We start from the raw sequence: 12793 nt of genomic DNA on the forward strand, positions 1-12793 counted from the left end.
TTTTTTTACTACACAACACTTACCTTGGTCTTCTTTTTAGCACAATGGCCTCACAGTGCAGAGGTAGTGGGTTCGATTGTGTGGAGCATGTTCTCCCTGTGCCTGCATGGGTTTTCTCTGGGTACTCTGGTTTCCTCCCACAATCGAATGCTCTCAATTGCTCCTGAGAGCGGGTGGTTGTTTGTCTTTGTGTGCCCTGCAATTAGCTGGCAACCAGTTCAGGGTGTACCCCGCCTCCTGCCCGAAAACAGCTGAAAAAGGCTCCAGCACGCCTGCGACCCTCATGAGGAGAAGCAGTTTAGAAATGGATGGATGGATTAGATAAAGCGTCTCATGTGACCTTCGCAGCCTTTTAAAGTTCAGGCAAGCTCAAGTCACTATTCTTTGGACAATGACTAAAACATGAATTAGATACAACCACAGCTGCGTTAGTTTTTTAAAGCACTCAATTAAGTTGAGTTGAGTACCCCACCACGTGGATCTCAGTTTCAAAAAGGTTGCTGAGCCCTGATGTATAACTCCTACGTATATTACGCTTTGTCGCCATCTGCTGTGCATGCTTTGTATGGCACGGCATCGTGTTGTGGGGGAGGGCCTGTAGCTTCCTATAACAGGTCGGGTGGGGTCAGACATACTCAGGAAGTGCATTCTACCTTTCGCAACGCCATTGGTCAGATGCCGACACCTTTGCGCATGGTAATTGGCTGCCAGCCTTGTTCTCTTGCACTCGATTGGTCCAAAACGTTACGCTCTCTGTCGGCTGAGAAGTTGACGTTTCCGTTGGCTCCTGACGAGGAGCAGACTGTCTAAACTGAAGGGGTTGGGCCCAAAGTGGAGAAATGGCGAGAATGGTGAACGAGGGCGGGTATGGAGAGGAATTAGAAAATCCCGAGCGGCAGGGACCCGACCGGGGCGCGGCGAGGTGGGGTGCACAGCACGCCGGTGCCCGAGAATTGGCCAATTTATATTCGCCAGGTGAGTCGATCTGTGTCTCTACTTCGTCTTTAATGCTAGGCTTGTTCCTCCGGCACCACCATTGATACGGGCTGTGACATATCATTAGACGTTATGTAAATATACCATATTGAGTTTCCGAACTCAATAAACACGATCAAAATGACAACATAAGCATATCCATGGTTGCTCGATACACCAACGTCTACGTTGCGGTGCTTGTTTGGGCCACTGTGCTCGTTGCACAACAGTACTCATGTGAGGTCGCTTAAATTTGTGTTCGTGGAGTTCTTATGTTGCACTTGCATTTGAATCATGAAGCAACAGCTGCACAAATGTTCGTTTTTCGCTTTTGGTGTACGTTACGACCCCAGAGGACAATTATTACGTTGACCATAGAGTAAGGCCACAAACGGAACCAAAACCCTTGAAGATTTTTCATAATTTGGAAATGCATGCAAACGCAAGGGAGCACGTTGTTCAGTTTTGACTCCCTTGCAGTGCATTTGTCTGCCTGTCGGTTTAAATTGCAGTCAGTCACGTAACATACAGAGTACGTTGCATTATGTGTTGATTGCGAGTGGTTATTAACCTTTGGATGGTGATTTGGATAAAATGATGAGTCATGTGAAGTTGAGCTACTGTGACCTTTTGAGATCGAAAGTTCACTGCTAAGCTTCAAGTTGTTCAGTGTCACTTTCAGTTACTTTCCTGTCAAAGTAATAACGTATAAAACTAAGGGAATAGCATGATGTCTTTTGGAAATAAAAGTGGAGGAAATAAAATAGAACAACCACATAACTTATCTTTCACGTTTTCTAGCTTAATGTTTTCACATAGTAACGAGCAGAGTCTTGTAATGAAAAATTCTACTTGTATCTCAAGTTACCATTGTATTTGAAAAGTGCACAAACCAAAGCTGCTGTTTACTTGCCGTTCTTGCAGCCAAAAGATGCCAAGAGTGGATTAGTGTCCTCCTCTGCTTCTCTCTCATGGCCTTCAATTTCATTCACCTCCTTGCCAATTTCCACCTGGGGCATTTGTGGTACATCCTGTTGGGTATTGGTAAGTTCTGATTCAAAATATAGATATTCATTCGTGACATCACTAAATGACTTTTCCGATCATATGCCACTTTGAATGAATGTGTAGTGGCGGGGATCCTCACTGCAGACTTTGCCTCTGGCCTTGTTCACTGGGGGGCTGACACATGGGGATCGGTGGATCTACCCATCTTTGGAAAGGTCATCTCAATACATTGCACTGTTTTTCATGAGTATTTCTTCTTCCCATAATCACACAGTGTGCGTGTGTGTGTGCATGCATTCTGTCATATCACTACATTCAGGCCTTTATCCGACCCTTCAGAGAGCATCACATTGACCCCACAGCCATCACCCGTCACGACTTCATTGAGACCAATGGCGACAACTGTATGTTGACTATCGTCCCGCTCGCCAACATGGCCTTCAACTTCCTCACCCTCTCCCCTGGTGAGTCCTTTTTATGAACATTTTTCTTCTTTGAATAGTCCAGACTAAAGTTTTATGTCACTACTGCAAAGCGGAGAAGGGGTTCGCATGAACACAGGAACGTATACTACTTTATGTATTTTTACTCATTAGCTGTAATATACCCTAGCATCACTCGTTAGAATGCACTCCATGGCCAATGGAGAGGCCACACTATTTTGTATTCATTTTGCAAATGACGCAAGTGGCTGTTTACTGAAATGTCCCTGAGGCTCTTAGAAATAAATATTTCAACAAATGTTTATTTTCCATGAGGATTACAGTAGTGCAATTATCAGAATGTGATTTCAGTCTGTCTGCATTTCTTTTATGCTGTAAATATTCTCTGCTCTGCTCTGCGATGCTCCCTTAACGATGCGGAACCACAGCACACCAAGTAAAGAGTTGTAAGTGATGCTTTTAATAAAGTATCACTTCAGTTGTTGGAGGAATGCCTCACCAGAGACACCTGACTGAATGCGTGCATGAAATCATCTTCCTATCTCAGTCAACGACCTTCCATTATTTGATCTCCGTTTAATTGCAGCGGAGATCTACCACCTCTACCCGTGGTACTGCTACCTGTTTGCACTTGGCATCTTCGTGACGCTCACCAACCAGATTCACAAGTGGTCCCACACATACTTTGGCCTTCCGCGCTGGGTGGTCTTCCTTCAGGACTGCCACATCATCCTTCCTCGCAAGCACCATCGCATCCATCACGTCTCCCCGCACGAGACGTACTTCTGCATCACAACAGGTTTGTCCTCTTTTGTGTAATGTTCCCCAGCACAGCTGCTGATTACTGGCGGAGCTAAACTTTTATCCTTGTGGGGGGATGGCGGGGTTTAAAATGTACACACACACGCACACTCCCACTCACATCGGGAACACCAGTTACATATATTCAGACAAAAAAAATGTTGAATCGCTAGACTGTAAAGCTGCTGCAACTACTACTAAAAATAAAAATAGTAAACTACATTACGCTGTAATTGATGTTGTTTCTCTTTAGAAACCACTCATATATGTGCCCCCCCCCTCTCCCATTTTTTTTTCACTTTCTACACACTATGAAAAAGATAAGACTATTCCTTCTAGGCTGGCGTCACTTATAGTCACACAATGTTACAAAATCTCCGCTTTCAGTCTAAAAATACGACGTCGTCGATAGCTGATTTACTATTCCAACTTTTTGCTAGGACACTGGGAGTATATAGAGCTGGGATGGGCAGCTTACGATGGGATGCACTTTGAGTGGCCCTTTGATTATTCCCTCCCACTAAAAATAATTAAAAAAAAAATTTTTAATTGATTTTTACCAAGCCCAAAAATTCTTCAGAAAACGCTGATAAACGTTCACCATATGTTCGCTACGGAGAATGGGGGGAAAAGGTAAAACCAAAAAATCCTGTACTCTAAAGTCAAGAGTCAAGTCAGAGTTTACTTGTTGCAGGTTGGCTCAACTATCTCCTGGAGAAGGTGGGCTTCTGGAAGAGCCTGGAGGATCTTATCCAGGGAGTCACGGGAGAGAAGCCGAGGGCTGATGATCTCAAATGGGCTCATAAAGTCAAGTAACACCACAGGCTAAGTTCACCCTACCTCAAAAGATCCCTCCCCCTGTTTTGCCTCGCCGTAATCCACGAGACAAACTAACGGTTCTGATGCCATAGCTTTAACTCTTGCACATTTGACATTTTTCATGAGGATTCTTTTCATTATTCACGATGGAGATCATCCTCTCAAACTGCAATACATTTTTAACCGCAGTAACTGCTCACTTTATGAAACTTCTGCACAGAAAGTCATGTCAGATCATTTTTGAGGAGGTTTTTACAGAGGGAGAAATCAGGAACACTCCTCGGCTCTTAATTTGGATTCCATATCTTGCTGCTCTTCTCATCCTGAATCGGAAAGCCTGTATTCACTCGCACTCAATCAGCGGTCTTTTTTTTTTTTATTGTGGAGCGAAACAAGGATGCTTAATCAATGTCGATAGCAAAAGAACAAATTGATGAATCATAACTGTTACATTTGTTGACCTCACACTTTTTTTGGGCTGCGCTACCTATACATGATGTCCGGCTACTATCGCAACCATTGCCGTTTCCAGACTTTTTATTTAAACCGCTTGAGAGATTATAATTAGTTAAACTTCAACACCGCAATGGCTCTGAACGATAGGTTCCTCAAAAAAACTAAAATTCAAAGTCAAATGTCTTGTTGGCTTAATTTAGAAGCCATCCTCTTCATTTAATATATTGAGAATTGCAATCCCACTCAAAATACAACTCTCTAATTGTTTTTATTTATTCTTTTCCTTTTTCTTTTTTGAAAAGTGCTGACTGGCCACTAGTAAAATGTAACACAGCAGCCCAAAAGTGAAGTCCACTTCTCAAATGGAAACTTTTTCTATTCAAAAATGTTGTAATGGAGTGCATTATATTAAAAGTTGTGTCTTATACTTAAATAGAAGGAATACCTGTCATTTAAACAAAAGCCCAATTCATCACCCCAGAAAAAAGACAACCTTTGCAAAAAAAGCAAACTAAAAATGTAATTTTTCAACAAAATATTGTTTTTATGGACGGTTAGTCAAGCTATGTTGGCCCAACCGTGCCAGCTCAGTTCGGTTTTTTTTTTCTTCTTCAAACTGCCTTACACACGCCACACGTTTGTATCTTCGCTCTTTTGCAGAACTTTTGTGTTGTTCAACCCGTCTTGGAGTTACATGCTGATGCTACATGGGCGATCACGTCATGTGCGAGTCGTTTCCATTCCCGCTTGTCTCGTACAATGGTGCCTTGCGAGATTTGTATCTCAAATCAACTTTCCTCATTGAAATAACCGGAAAGGACATTAACCCGTTGCATTCTTTCACCCCCCCAGAAAAGAAAAAAATAGCACTGTATAATGTGGTCCTTATAAAACCATAGTAATAACAGAATTAAATAGAATGTGAAGAATAATTCATTCCTGCTCCTTCTGGTGTGCCTGACAGACAAACAACAAAGAACAAATCCTTTTATTGTAAGTGACTCAATAAGATGGCGTAATGTTAGTCATATTTTATAGAGGATAAAGAATATATGCCTATGTGTCGTGTTATATTATACTGTTTATTGTGAATTAACAGCCACCATGCAGGTTTTGTATCTTAGAAAAAAATCGTCGGAATGAAGGCCCGCGTGTCAAAAAACTAAAGTCATGTGACTCTTATCTCAAGGCACCACTGTACCTTGGTCACGTTAAAAGGGCTTCAGTGACAGATGCGATTATGTCATCGAGCCACTGGTGGGAAGCTTTGTCATTTCTTTTGTAATGCGTTCATCAGTAATTTGTAAGTGTGTCGTACAGCAAATGACTATGCAGTGTAACTTCATGTCTTAACTCGTTGGAATTAGTCAAATGCCTTTATTTTCCTGAAGTTTTGACTGATTATTTGTTTTTGGAAGCTCTAATGGAGACACCTTTAAATGTGCATCATTTTAATATACTGTACTATTGTTGAAGACGTAACACACAAACGTTACGTGCTTTACAGTGTGCTGGCTGATGCAAGCAATGGAATGCTTCCCCTTTAATTTGTTGAACGCAGCCACTCATCAGAGTGGAACGTGATTCGTGGTGCGTTCCAAAAAGCTCACGACGTTGACCCGACGGGTCTCAGGATTGAACTACCTACATAAACTGTCTTCATTCCAAGGAGCACCCTAAATGCTTGAATGTTGCGGCGCTTCTGGTCGTTTTAAGATAGTGACATCTTTTTATACAATGTAATATTCCACTATTTGAATCCTTCATACTTGATAAGGTTGAATTTTGGGTTACAGTGGAACCACATCTATTCAAACAAGGTTTCTAGAACCTTTGATGAGCCGGGGTATCCAATTAGGAAAAACTTGACGGCACAACACCAAATGTAAATGTCACGAAAAGTTTGACGACTGAATGAATAATCATCTGGTCTCAATTTACTCGCACATTGAAATATGGACATGTTCAATTGAAGACAAAGTAGTTATTCTAGCATGAGGCCATGACTTACTCTGTTGTTGAAAGGCAACAGGTTAAATATTTGTACCTTCTGCCATTTAGTTGGAAAGATTTGAATTGTTCTGCCTGTCGATAAATGTCACTGACCAAAGATATATTCCTAATTAATACATGAACAAAATTAAGTGACAAAATAAGTCACATTGGACAATATCTTGCAGCACCGATGATGATTTTTCATCCTCTGGAGTTGCCAATTAAAAATGTTGTCATTAATGTTAGGATTTTATTTGCATTGTAGTTCTTTGTAAATAATATAAGTACACGATTTCTGGTCAAATTTATGTTACTGTAACCTTGATCTTTCTTCAATGTAGGTCACCATCAAAATGAACACACTGTAGATTCCATAGTGCTTATCGAGTATTGTGAGAAGCACCTTTGTGTGCAGTGAAAAAGTCCCGCTGTTCAATTGATGTCACTTTTGTTTGGAGATGTGCCAGTGTTAGGAATACTCGGGCTGATGGGATATTTTGGTGTTTGGTGAAACACTTAAGTGGTGTATCGGGGTTGTTTGTGTTGACATCCTGAAGGGGGGTTTGCGTTAATATGCTGCTACAAATGTTCGCTATTTACAACACGCCACAATTCATTTGTAGTTAAATTTGAAAATGGGAGCTCATTGTGATGCCAGTTTAAGTTAAGATTCAGACTACTAAATCTCAAGTTGTTTGGTATTAGTTTCTAGATAAAAAAGCTTTGAATGCAGCTCCTTGTTTTTGAACTTGTGGCGAACGTTTTTTTGGCGGTAATTGGGTGCTCACTGGATTCATTTATTTAATTTACATTAGGAGGTCAGTCAGTCAGTCAATGGTATATTTTGACACGCTTTGCTCTAATTGTTTATGTTGAGTTGCTTGGATATTAAATTGCCTTATCAGCCTCCTGATTTGAGTTACCGTGAACCCTTTCAGCTGAATGGTAAAACATTTCATGGAATGACACGAGAGGTTTCCCTTTCTGTGAGGCAAGGCAAGTTTCAGATTTCACAATAATATACCTTGATGCCTTTTTGTTCTCTTCCATTTGGGAGATGTACAATGTGTATACTGTATTAAACTGTTTATTTATAAGTAAACTAAATAAAAGTTCAGTACTTGGACCAGTTTCTCTTGATTATTTCTTAGCCTTAGTGGGCAGCACTATTAATCCTTAAAACATGATGGTTTAGTTCAATTCAAACCATTGAATAAAAGCCACATGCCTTGAATCATTTACAGTGGATATAAAAAGTCTACACTCCCCTGTTCAAATGCCCGGTTTTAGTGATGTAATAAACGAACAATATAGCAGGTGTATGCTGACTACCATTTAAGTACAAGCATTTCAGAGGGTGTGCATACTTGTACAACCATATCTCAGTTAAGTTTTAATTACTCGCTCAAAGAGGATTATTTTTTCATTCCAACTAAATTGCACAGGGCATGGGTTGAATTAAGGGTATAGCAAGCTTTGAAATGATTTATCTTGGTTTATCTTATCTTATTTTATATGACAAAAGCCTGCCATTTGGTCAGCAATCAGTATGCATCAAATAACTATTTAAAAGATTATTTTCATATTGGTGAAAGCAACTTATTTTGAATAAGGAATACTTGTTTAAGTAAACAAAAATACAGTCATTTTAATGAATTGAGTCAATTAAATGTGTATGTCACGCAAATATTATCATTGTAGTGTAAAGTAATTCAAATGAATTGGTTAATATTAATCACAACGCGAATCGAAAAAACAAAATAAATAAATTTAAATTGTTTCAAGACAGGATTGGGGTTTCAATATTACTTTAAACTTTCAATTCTGGGTGCCAAGGCTGTCTTTCTTTTTCAAACTAAACTAGGGTTGGGATTTTAAAGTAGGGATTCCAGTCAGGGTTAGGGTGTCAAACCAGCATTGGGGTTTCAATCAAGGGTTTGAGTTTCGCAGTGCTTTTGAAGCCAAGGTTAGGGTCTTAAACCAGTATAATTGTATCAGATTAGAGTTTCAAGACAATGTTATTTATTAATCTATACATTTATTTGCATTTTAATGTTGTACTTGAAAAACCTTTGAGCTTCACCTGCTTGCATCACTACCTGTACAGTACACTGTTTGAGTCCACTTTACTTTCCTAAAATTAGAAAAAAGTCCTCTAATTTGGACGAAATAAATATACCATTCAGGATAGAGTCGTGCACGACGAATTATATAAATTTGGAGCAACACTATTGAGAGGCGGACATTCGCACTCTAGAATCGACCAGGCCAGACGCGCCACGCTGTAGCGTGCGCGCTCCCGTGACGTGGACAACGGTATAAATAACGTGCGCGCTTCCGTCGTGCACCATCAACATGGCGCTCGCCGCCGGATCAGGTAAATACAATATAACGCAACAATTAGGTACCGTCTCGTTTAAAAACAAGCAATTGTCAGAACATTGTTTTCTTGTGCGTGATCGGGCTCACTGTAGGGAGGTGTTGAGATGGCCGAGTATTTTTTTCCCGTCAATTTTTTATAATAAGCAAGCTATTACATCGCTGGAACCGCTAGTGAGAATGAATTGAAAGCAAAGGGCATTACGCTAGCTCAATAAGCTACGTGCTATAGTGTAGGAAGTCTGGCGGTACTGCTTACAAACTTATTGATAACATGTTTTAACCAGCCGAACAACTGATGACCAAGGTACATGGAGCAATACCCAGCCTTATTCGAAGTAGCGTTTGTTCGGAGGCGTAAAAGTAGCTGAGCAGTGGTTAGCTCAAAGGGCTTGGCTTGTTAGCTTCTCGGCGAAAATGCTCTTTGACAAATTGGCTTTTGAGCTGAGACCTATACGAGTCAACATTAATTGTTGCCTTTTAAAGATGAGGGTATTCCACATGTATACGGAATTGTGTGGAAATGGCGTTTTTGCAGACTCAAATGGGGGAGTGAAGAGTGGCAGGTGTGTTTTTACATCAGCCGGCCGGTTCTTGGTTTGCACATTTGCATGCAAGCTGCACCATCACATCTCACCGCAGAGGCCAAATGATGCAGCACTCTCCAGCACGGCAACATCTTCAATAGCTTCGCCATAGCTACTCAGCTTTTTTAACTCCACTCATCACTCTACGAGGTGTGTCAGAAAAGATAGACTTAAAATAAAGTATGCAAACTAAGAGTCTAAGTGTGGGACAGGCGATCATGCAGCTTGTCTGCAAGGAGGTCCTGCTATGTTTACTTGGTTCAGTGCGCGAGAAAAAGTGTAAGTGGTGAGAGGACTTTTGATTTGAAATGCCCTATAACTTGTCTGACAACAGTACTGAATATTTTCATACACATTTCAAATAATGATCATTAGTGTGAACTCACATTCGAAACTTGTCAGCCAAACGGAGAATTGGTTTCCCAGCTAAACAAAACTATCGAGTAGATATGTTGATAAATAGTGTTAACACTGTAAACTGAGTGCTTTTGCTATCTCAGTTGTTTTGTGTGCACGCAGGAGTTAAAGTTCCTCGCAATTTCCGGCTACTTGAAGAGCTGGAGGAAGGGCAGAAAGGTGTCGGGGATGGAACTGTGAGCTGGGGTCTGGAAGATGACGAGGACATGACCTTAACACGGTGGCGAGGAGTCATTATCGGCCCTCCTCGAGTAAGTGCCAACAATTTGAAACAACCTGGCGACATGGACTTGAACATTGCACCAAAACATCCAAGCTGTTTCTACAGAATCTGACTGAATATAAGTCCTTTAAACTCACTTAGAAAACAAAGCATTGGTATATAAAGTTGTTTTTATTCAATTCCCCTTGGGCAGTTCCAACCAGGCTTTGGGATTTTCATTCGAGTTAGTTTTCATTTCATTTTGTCTTTTGCATTTTTAATTTAGTTATTTGTAGTTCACGTTTTCAGTTGGGTTTGTTAGGTTTTTTTCATTTTTTCCCAAATATGCTTAGTTTTAGTTTGTTTCATTAGATTTAGTATTAAAGGGACAGTGTGTAGAATGTCCTCTTAGAATGTTTTGATTTTTCAAATTTCTTTCATTTAAAAAAAATCCATTTCAATAATCGCTATTTATATTAATGATTGGCAGCTCACCATAAGGGACGCTGACATTTCTCAACACCATATTTCTGCTACGGATACAATCATCTGATCAAAAATTTGCTGGCTCAATGACCACAGAATGTGTAACAAATACTTGAGAGAATACTAGGAGTCGTTTGTGATGACATTTTGTGTGCACCTCTGCTGAAGAAATTGTCTTGCAAAGTGTGGTGGCTCTGAGGCACCACAAATCTTTCTTGCTTTTTATTTGTGTAGTGTGCATTTGGCCCTTTAAAACATTTTCTACAATAACAAATTGTGTTATTAACGTCAATTATAAGAGTTCACGCCTCCATGGTAAATGAAGGCAGTAAAATCGAATGATGACCTTAAAATTGATTATTTGCTCGCTTATTTTATGATTTCCTAATGTTAAATTCAATACGAGAGAAAATGTTGGAGGGAAAAGTTCCATCATTTAATGTCATGACCTTTACCATGCACTGCTGTTAAAACTTTACGTTGCTCACCTTGCAACCTCTTCCACAGACAAGCTACGAAAACAGGATGTACAATCTGAAGGTTGAATGTGGGCCAGGATACCCAGAGTCACCGCCGTTTGTCCGATTTGTAACCAAGATTAACCTGAATGGTGTGCACACCTCTAACGGCGTGGTAAGTAAATGTTTTAGCTTTATCGCATGTTCTTTTTCCTAATCCTGCTCTTACTCTTATCAAGTACGCTAAGGCAGCCCCGCCCCCTGAAAAAACTTTTTTGCACCACAGACTGGTTTCATATGAGAACAAAATTTGTATAAATACATTATTAACATCACAACTCACCATTACACAGAATGTTATTGTTCTTATGTGACATGTTGGGTAATGGGAGACTATGACACCTTAAGTGTGTTACTCACGTCCGGTCTGGTTTGGTTGGTCCTACTTCACAAGATGCTGGAGCCAGAAGCAAGGTATTCAGACTGGTAAATTGTGGTAAATGATGGTGGCTCTTTTAGCCTTTTCCCCTTTCCGAAGAAGTTCTCCGAAGATTTTTGTTTTTCTTTAACTTTGCTAGGTCGTAGTCTTACTTTTTTTAAATATGATCTCACATGACCGAGATGAGTAGTTTGACGTGTGCAGAGGCACAGCAGATGCACCTGACTTTCTAAATAAAATGTCTCTTTTTTTGGGGCTCTTATAAATTTGAATTGTCTTGTTCTGACCCTGTGATCAGAAATCAGTTGTTGTCACATTATTATTATTATTATTATTATTATTATTATTATTATTATCAGAAATCGGTTATTGTCCATTTCGCTATTCATTATTGGCTAAAAATACCTTTTTTTTTCCTTCTTCTTCTTCCCTTCAAATTTATTTATTTATTTAATTATTTTTACACTGTACTGTGGCTTCACATGGCCGTCTATGAAGCCACAGTGGTTTCTAGTGAAGCTTAGTAAGAAAAAGGCCTGCCCTGAGTGCGATGATTGGCAGTCAGTGCAAGCCGCAAGATACAACACTTTCACCTGAGGCAACTAAGCCGCAAAGACCACAGGGGAGAACAATATGGCCAAATAGCTCGGTGTGCTGCATCTTCTGAGTTTAAGGAGGGACAGGTCAGCAAATGTGACGCACTTAAACAATTTTGATTGAAGTATCATGACTTGTAATTTATCTTTGACAAGCAAAGTTGTGCTCCATTGGTTGCATTTGACGAAGCAATTAATCGATCGTGTTTGTCGCTGAGTCGAGTCGAGTAACAATCTCTTCAATTTCACATAGCACTTTCTGTCTGATTGATTTTTTTCAGGTCGACATGCATGCAGTGACGGCGTTGGCCAAGTGGCAGAATTCGTACAGTATCCGGACGGTGTTGCTGGAGCTGCGGCGGCTTATGACCTGCAAGGAGAACATGAAGCTTCCTCAACCACCTGAGGGCCAGATTTATACCAACTGAGCCCCGTGCTTCATTTGTCTCCATCTTCTCACCCTTTCCAATCCTCTTTTCTTGGCTAACTTCCCTTCATTTCATCCACATTCCATTGGTTGAGAAAACCCAGGCAGAGCTGTAAACCTCAAGCATAGAAGAACAATACAGACACACACGTCATTCCGGGCGATTTCCCTCTTCTCCCAACGCCGGATCTCTTGGTTGTGATCATTGAAATACTGTACATCTTTTTCTTTATGATTTGTGGGAAATAGCAGATTGTACAATAACATAAATAACCTTATGAAGTGTACCTCTTTGTGTGTCGCCT

General features: G+C 40.4%; 2 protein-coding genes across 2 annotated transcripts; both read left to right on the forward strand.

Annotated features, from left to right (window-relative positions):
- Window positions 1-655: 655 nt before the first annotated feature.
- On the forward strand, window positions 656-7623 carry peds1b (plasmanylethanolamine desaturase 1b). Its single transcript, XM_088289790.1, has 6 exons — window positions 656-975; window positions 1900-2019; window positions 2107-2198; window positions 2303-2447; window positions 3013-3225; window positions 3922-7623. The coding sequence occupies exons 1-6, from the start codon at window positions 840-842 to the stop codon at window positions 4041-4043; spliced, it is 828 nt and encodes a 275-aa protein (XP_088145916.1). The 5' UTR covers window positions 656-839; the 3' UTR covers window positions 4044-7623.
- Window positions 7624-8745: 1122 nt separating this feature from the next.
- Window positions 8746-12775, forward strand: ube2v1 (ubiquitin-conjugating enzyme E2 variant 1). The gene is made up of 4 exons (XM_088289791.1): window positions 8746-8874; window positions 9983-10131; window positions 11076-11201; window positions 12343-12775. The coding sequence occupies exons 1-4, from the start codon at window positions 8853-8855 to the stop codon at window positions 12487-12489; spliced, it is 444 nt and encodes a 147-aa protein (XP_088145917.1). The 5' UTR covers window positions 8746-8852; the 3' UTR covers window positions 12490-12775.
- The last annotated feature ends 18 nt before the right edge of the window (window positions 12776-12793 follow it).

Source organism: Idiotropiscis lumnitzeri, chromosome 3 (genome assembly GCF_059441095.1).
Source record: "Idiotropiscis lumnitzeri isolate Australia: NSW breed Sydney's pygmy pipehorse chromosome 3, RoL_Ilum_1.0, whole genome shotgun sequence".
NCBI lineage: Eukaryota > Metazoa > Chordata > Actinopteri > Syngnathiformes > Syngnathidae > Idiotropiscis > Idiotropiscis lumnitzeri.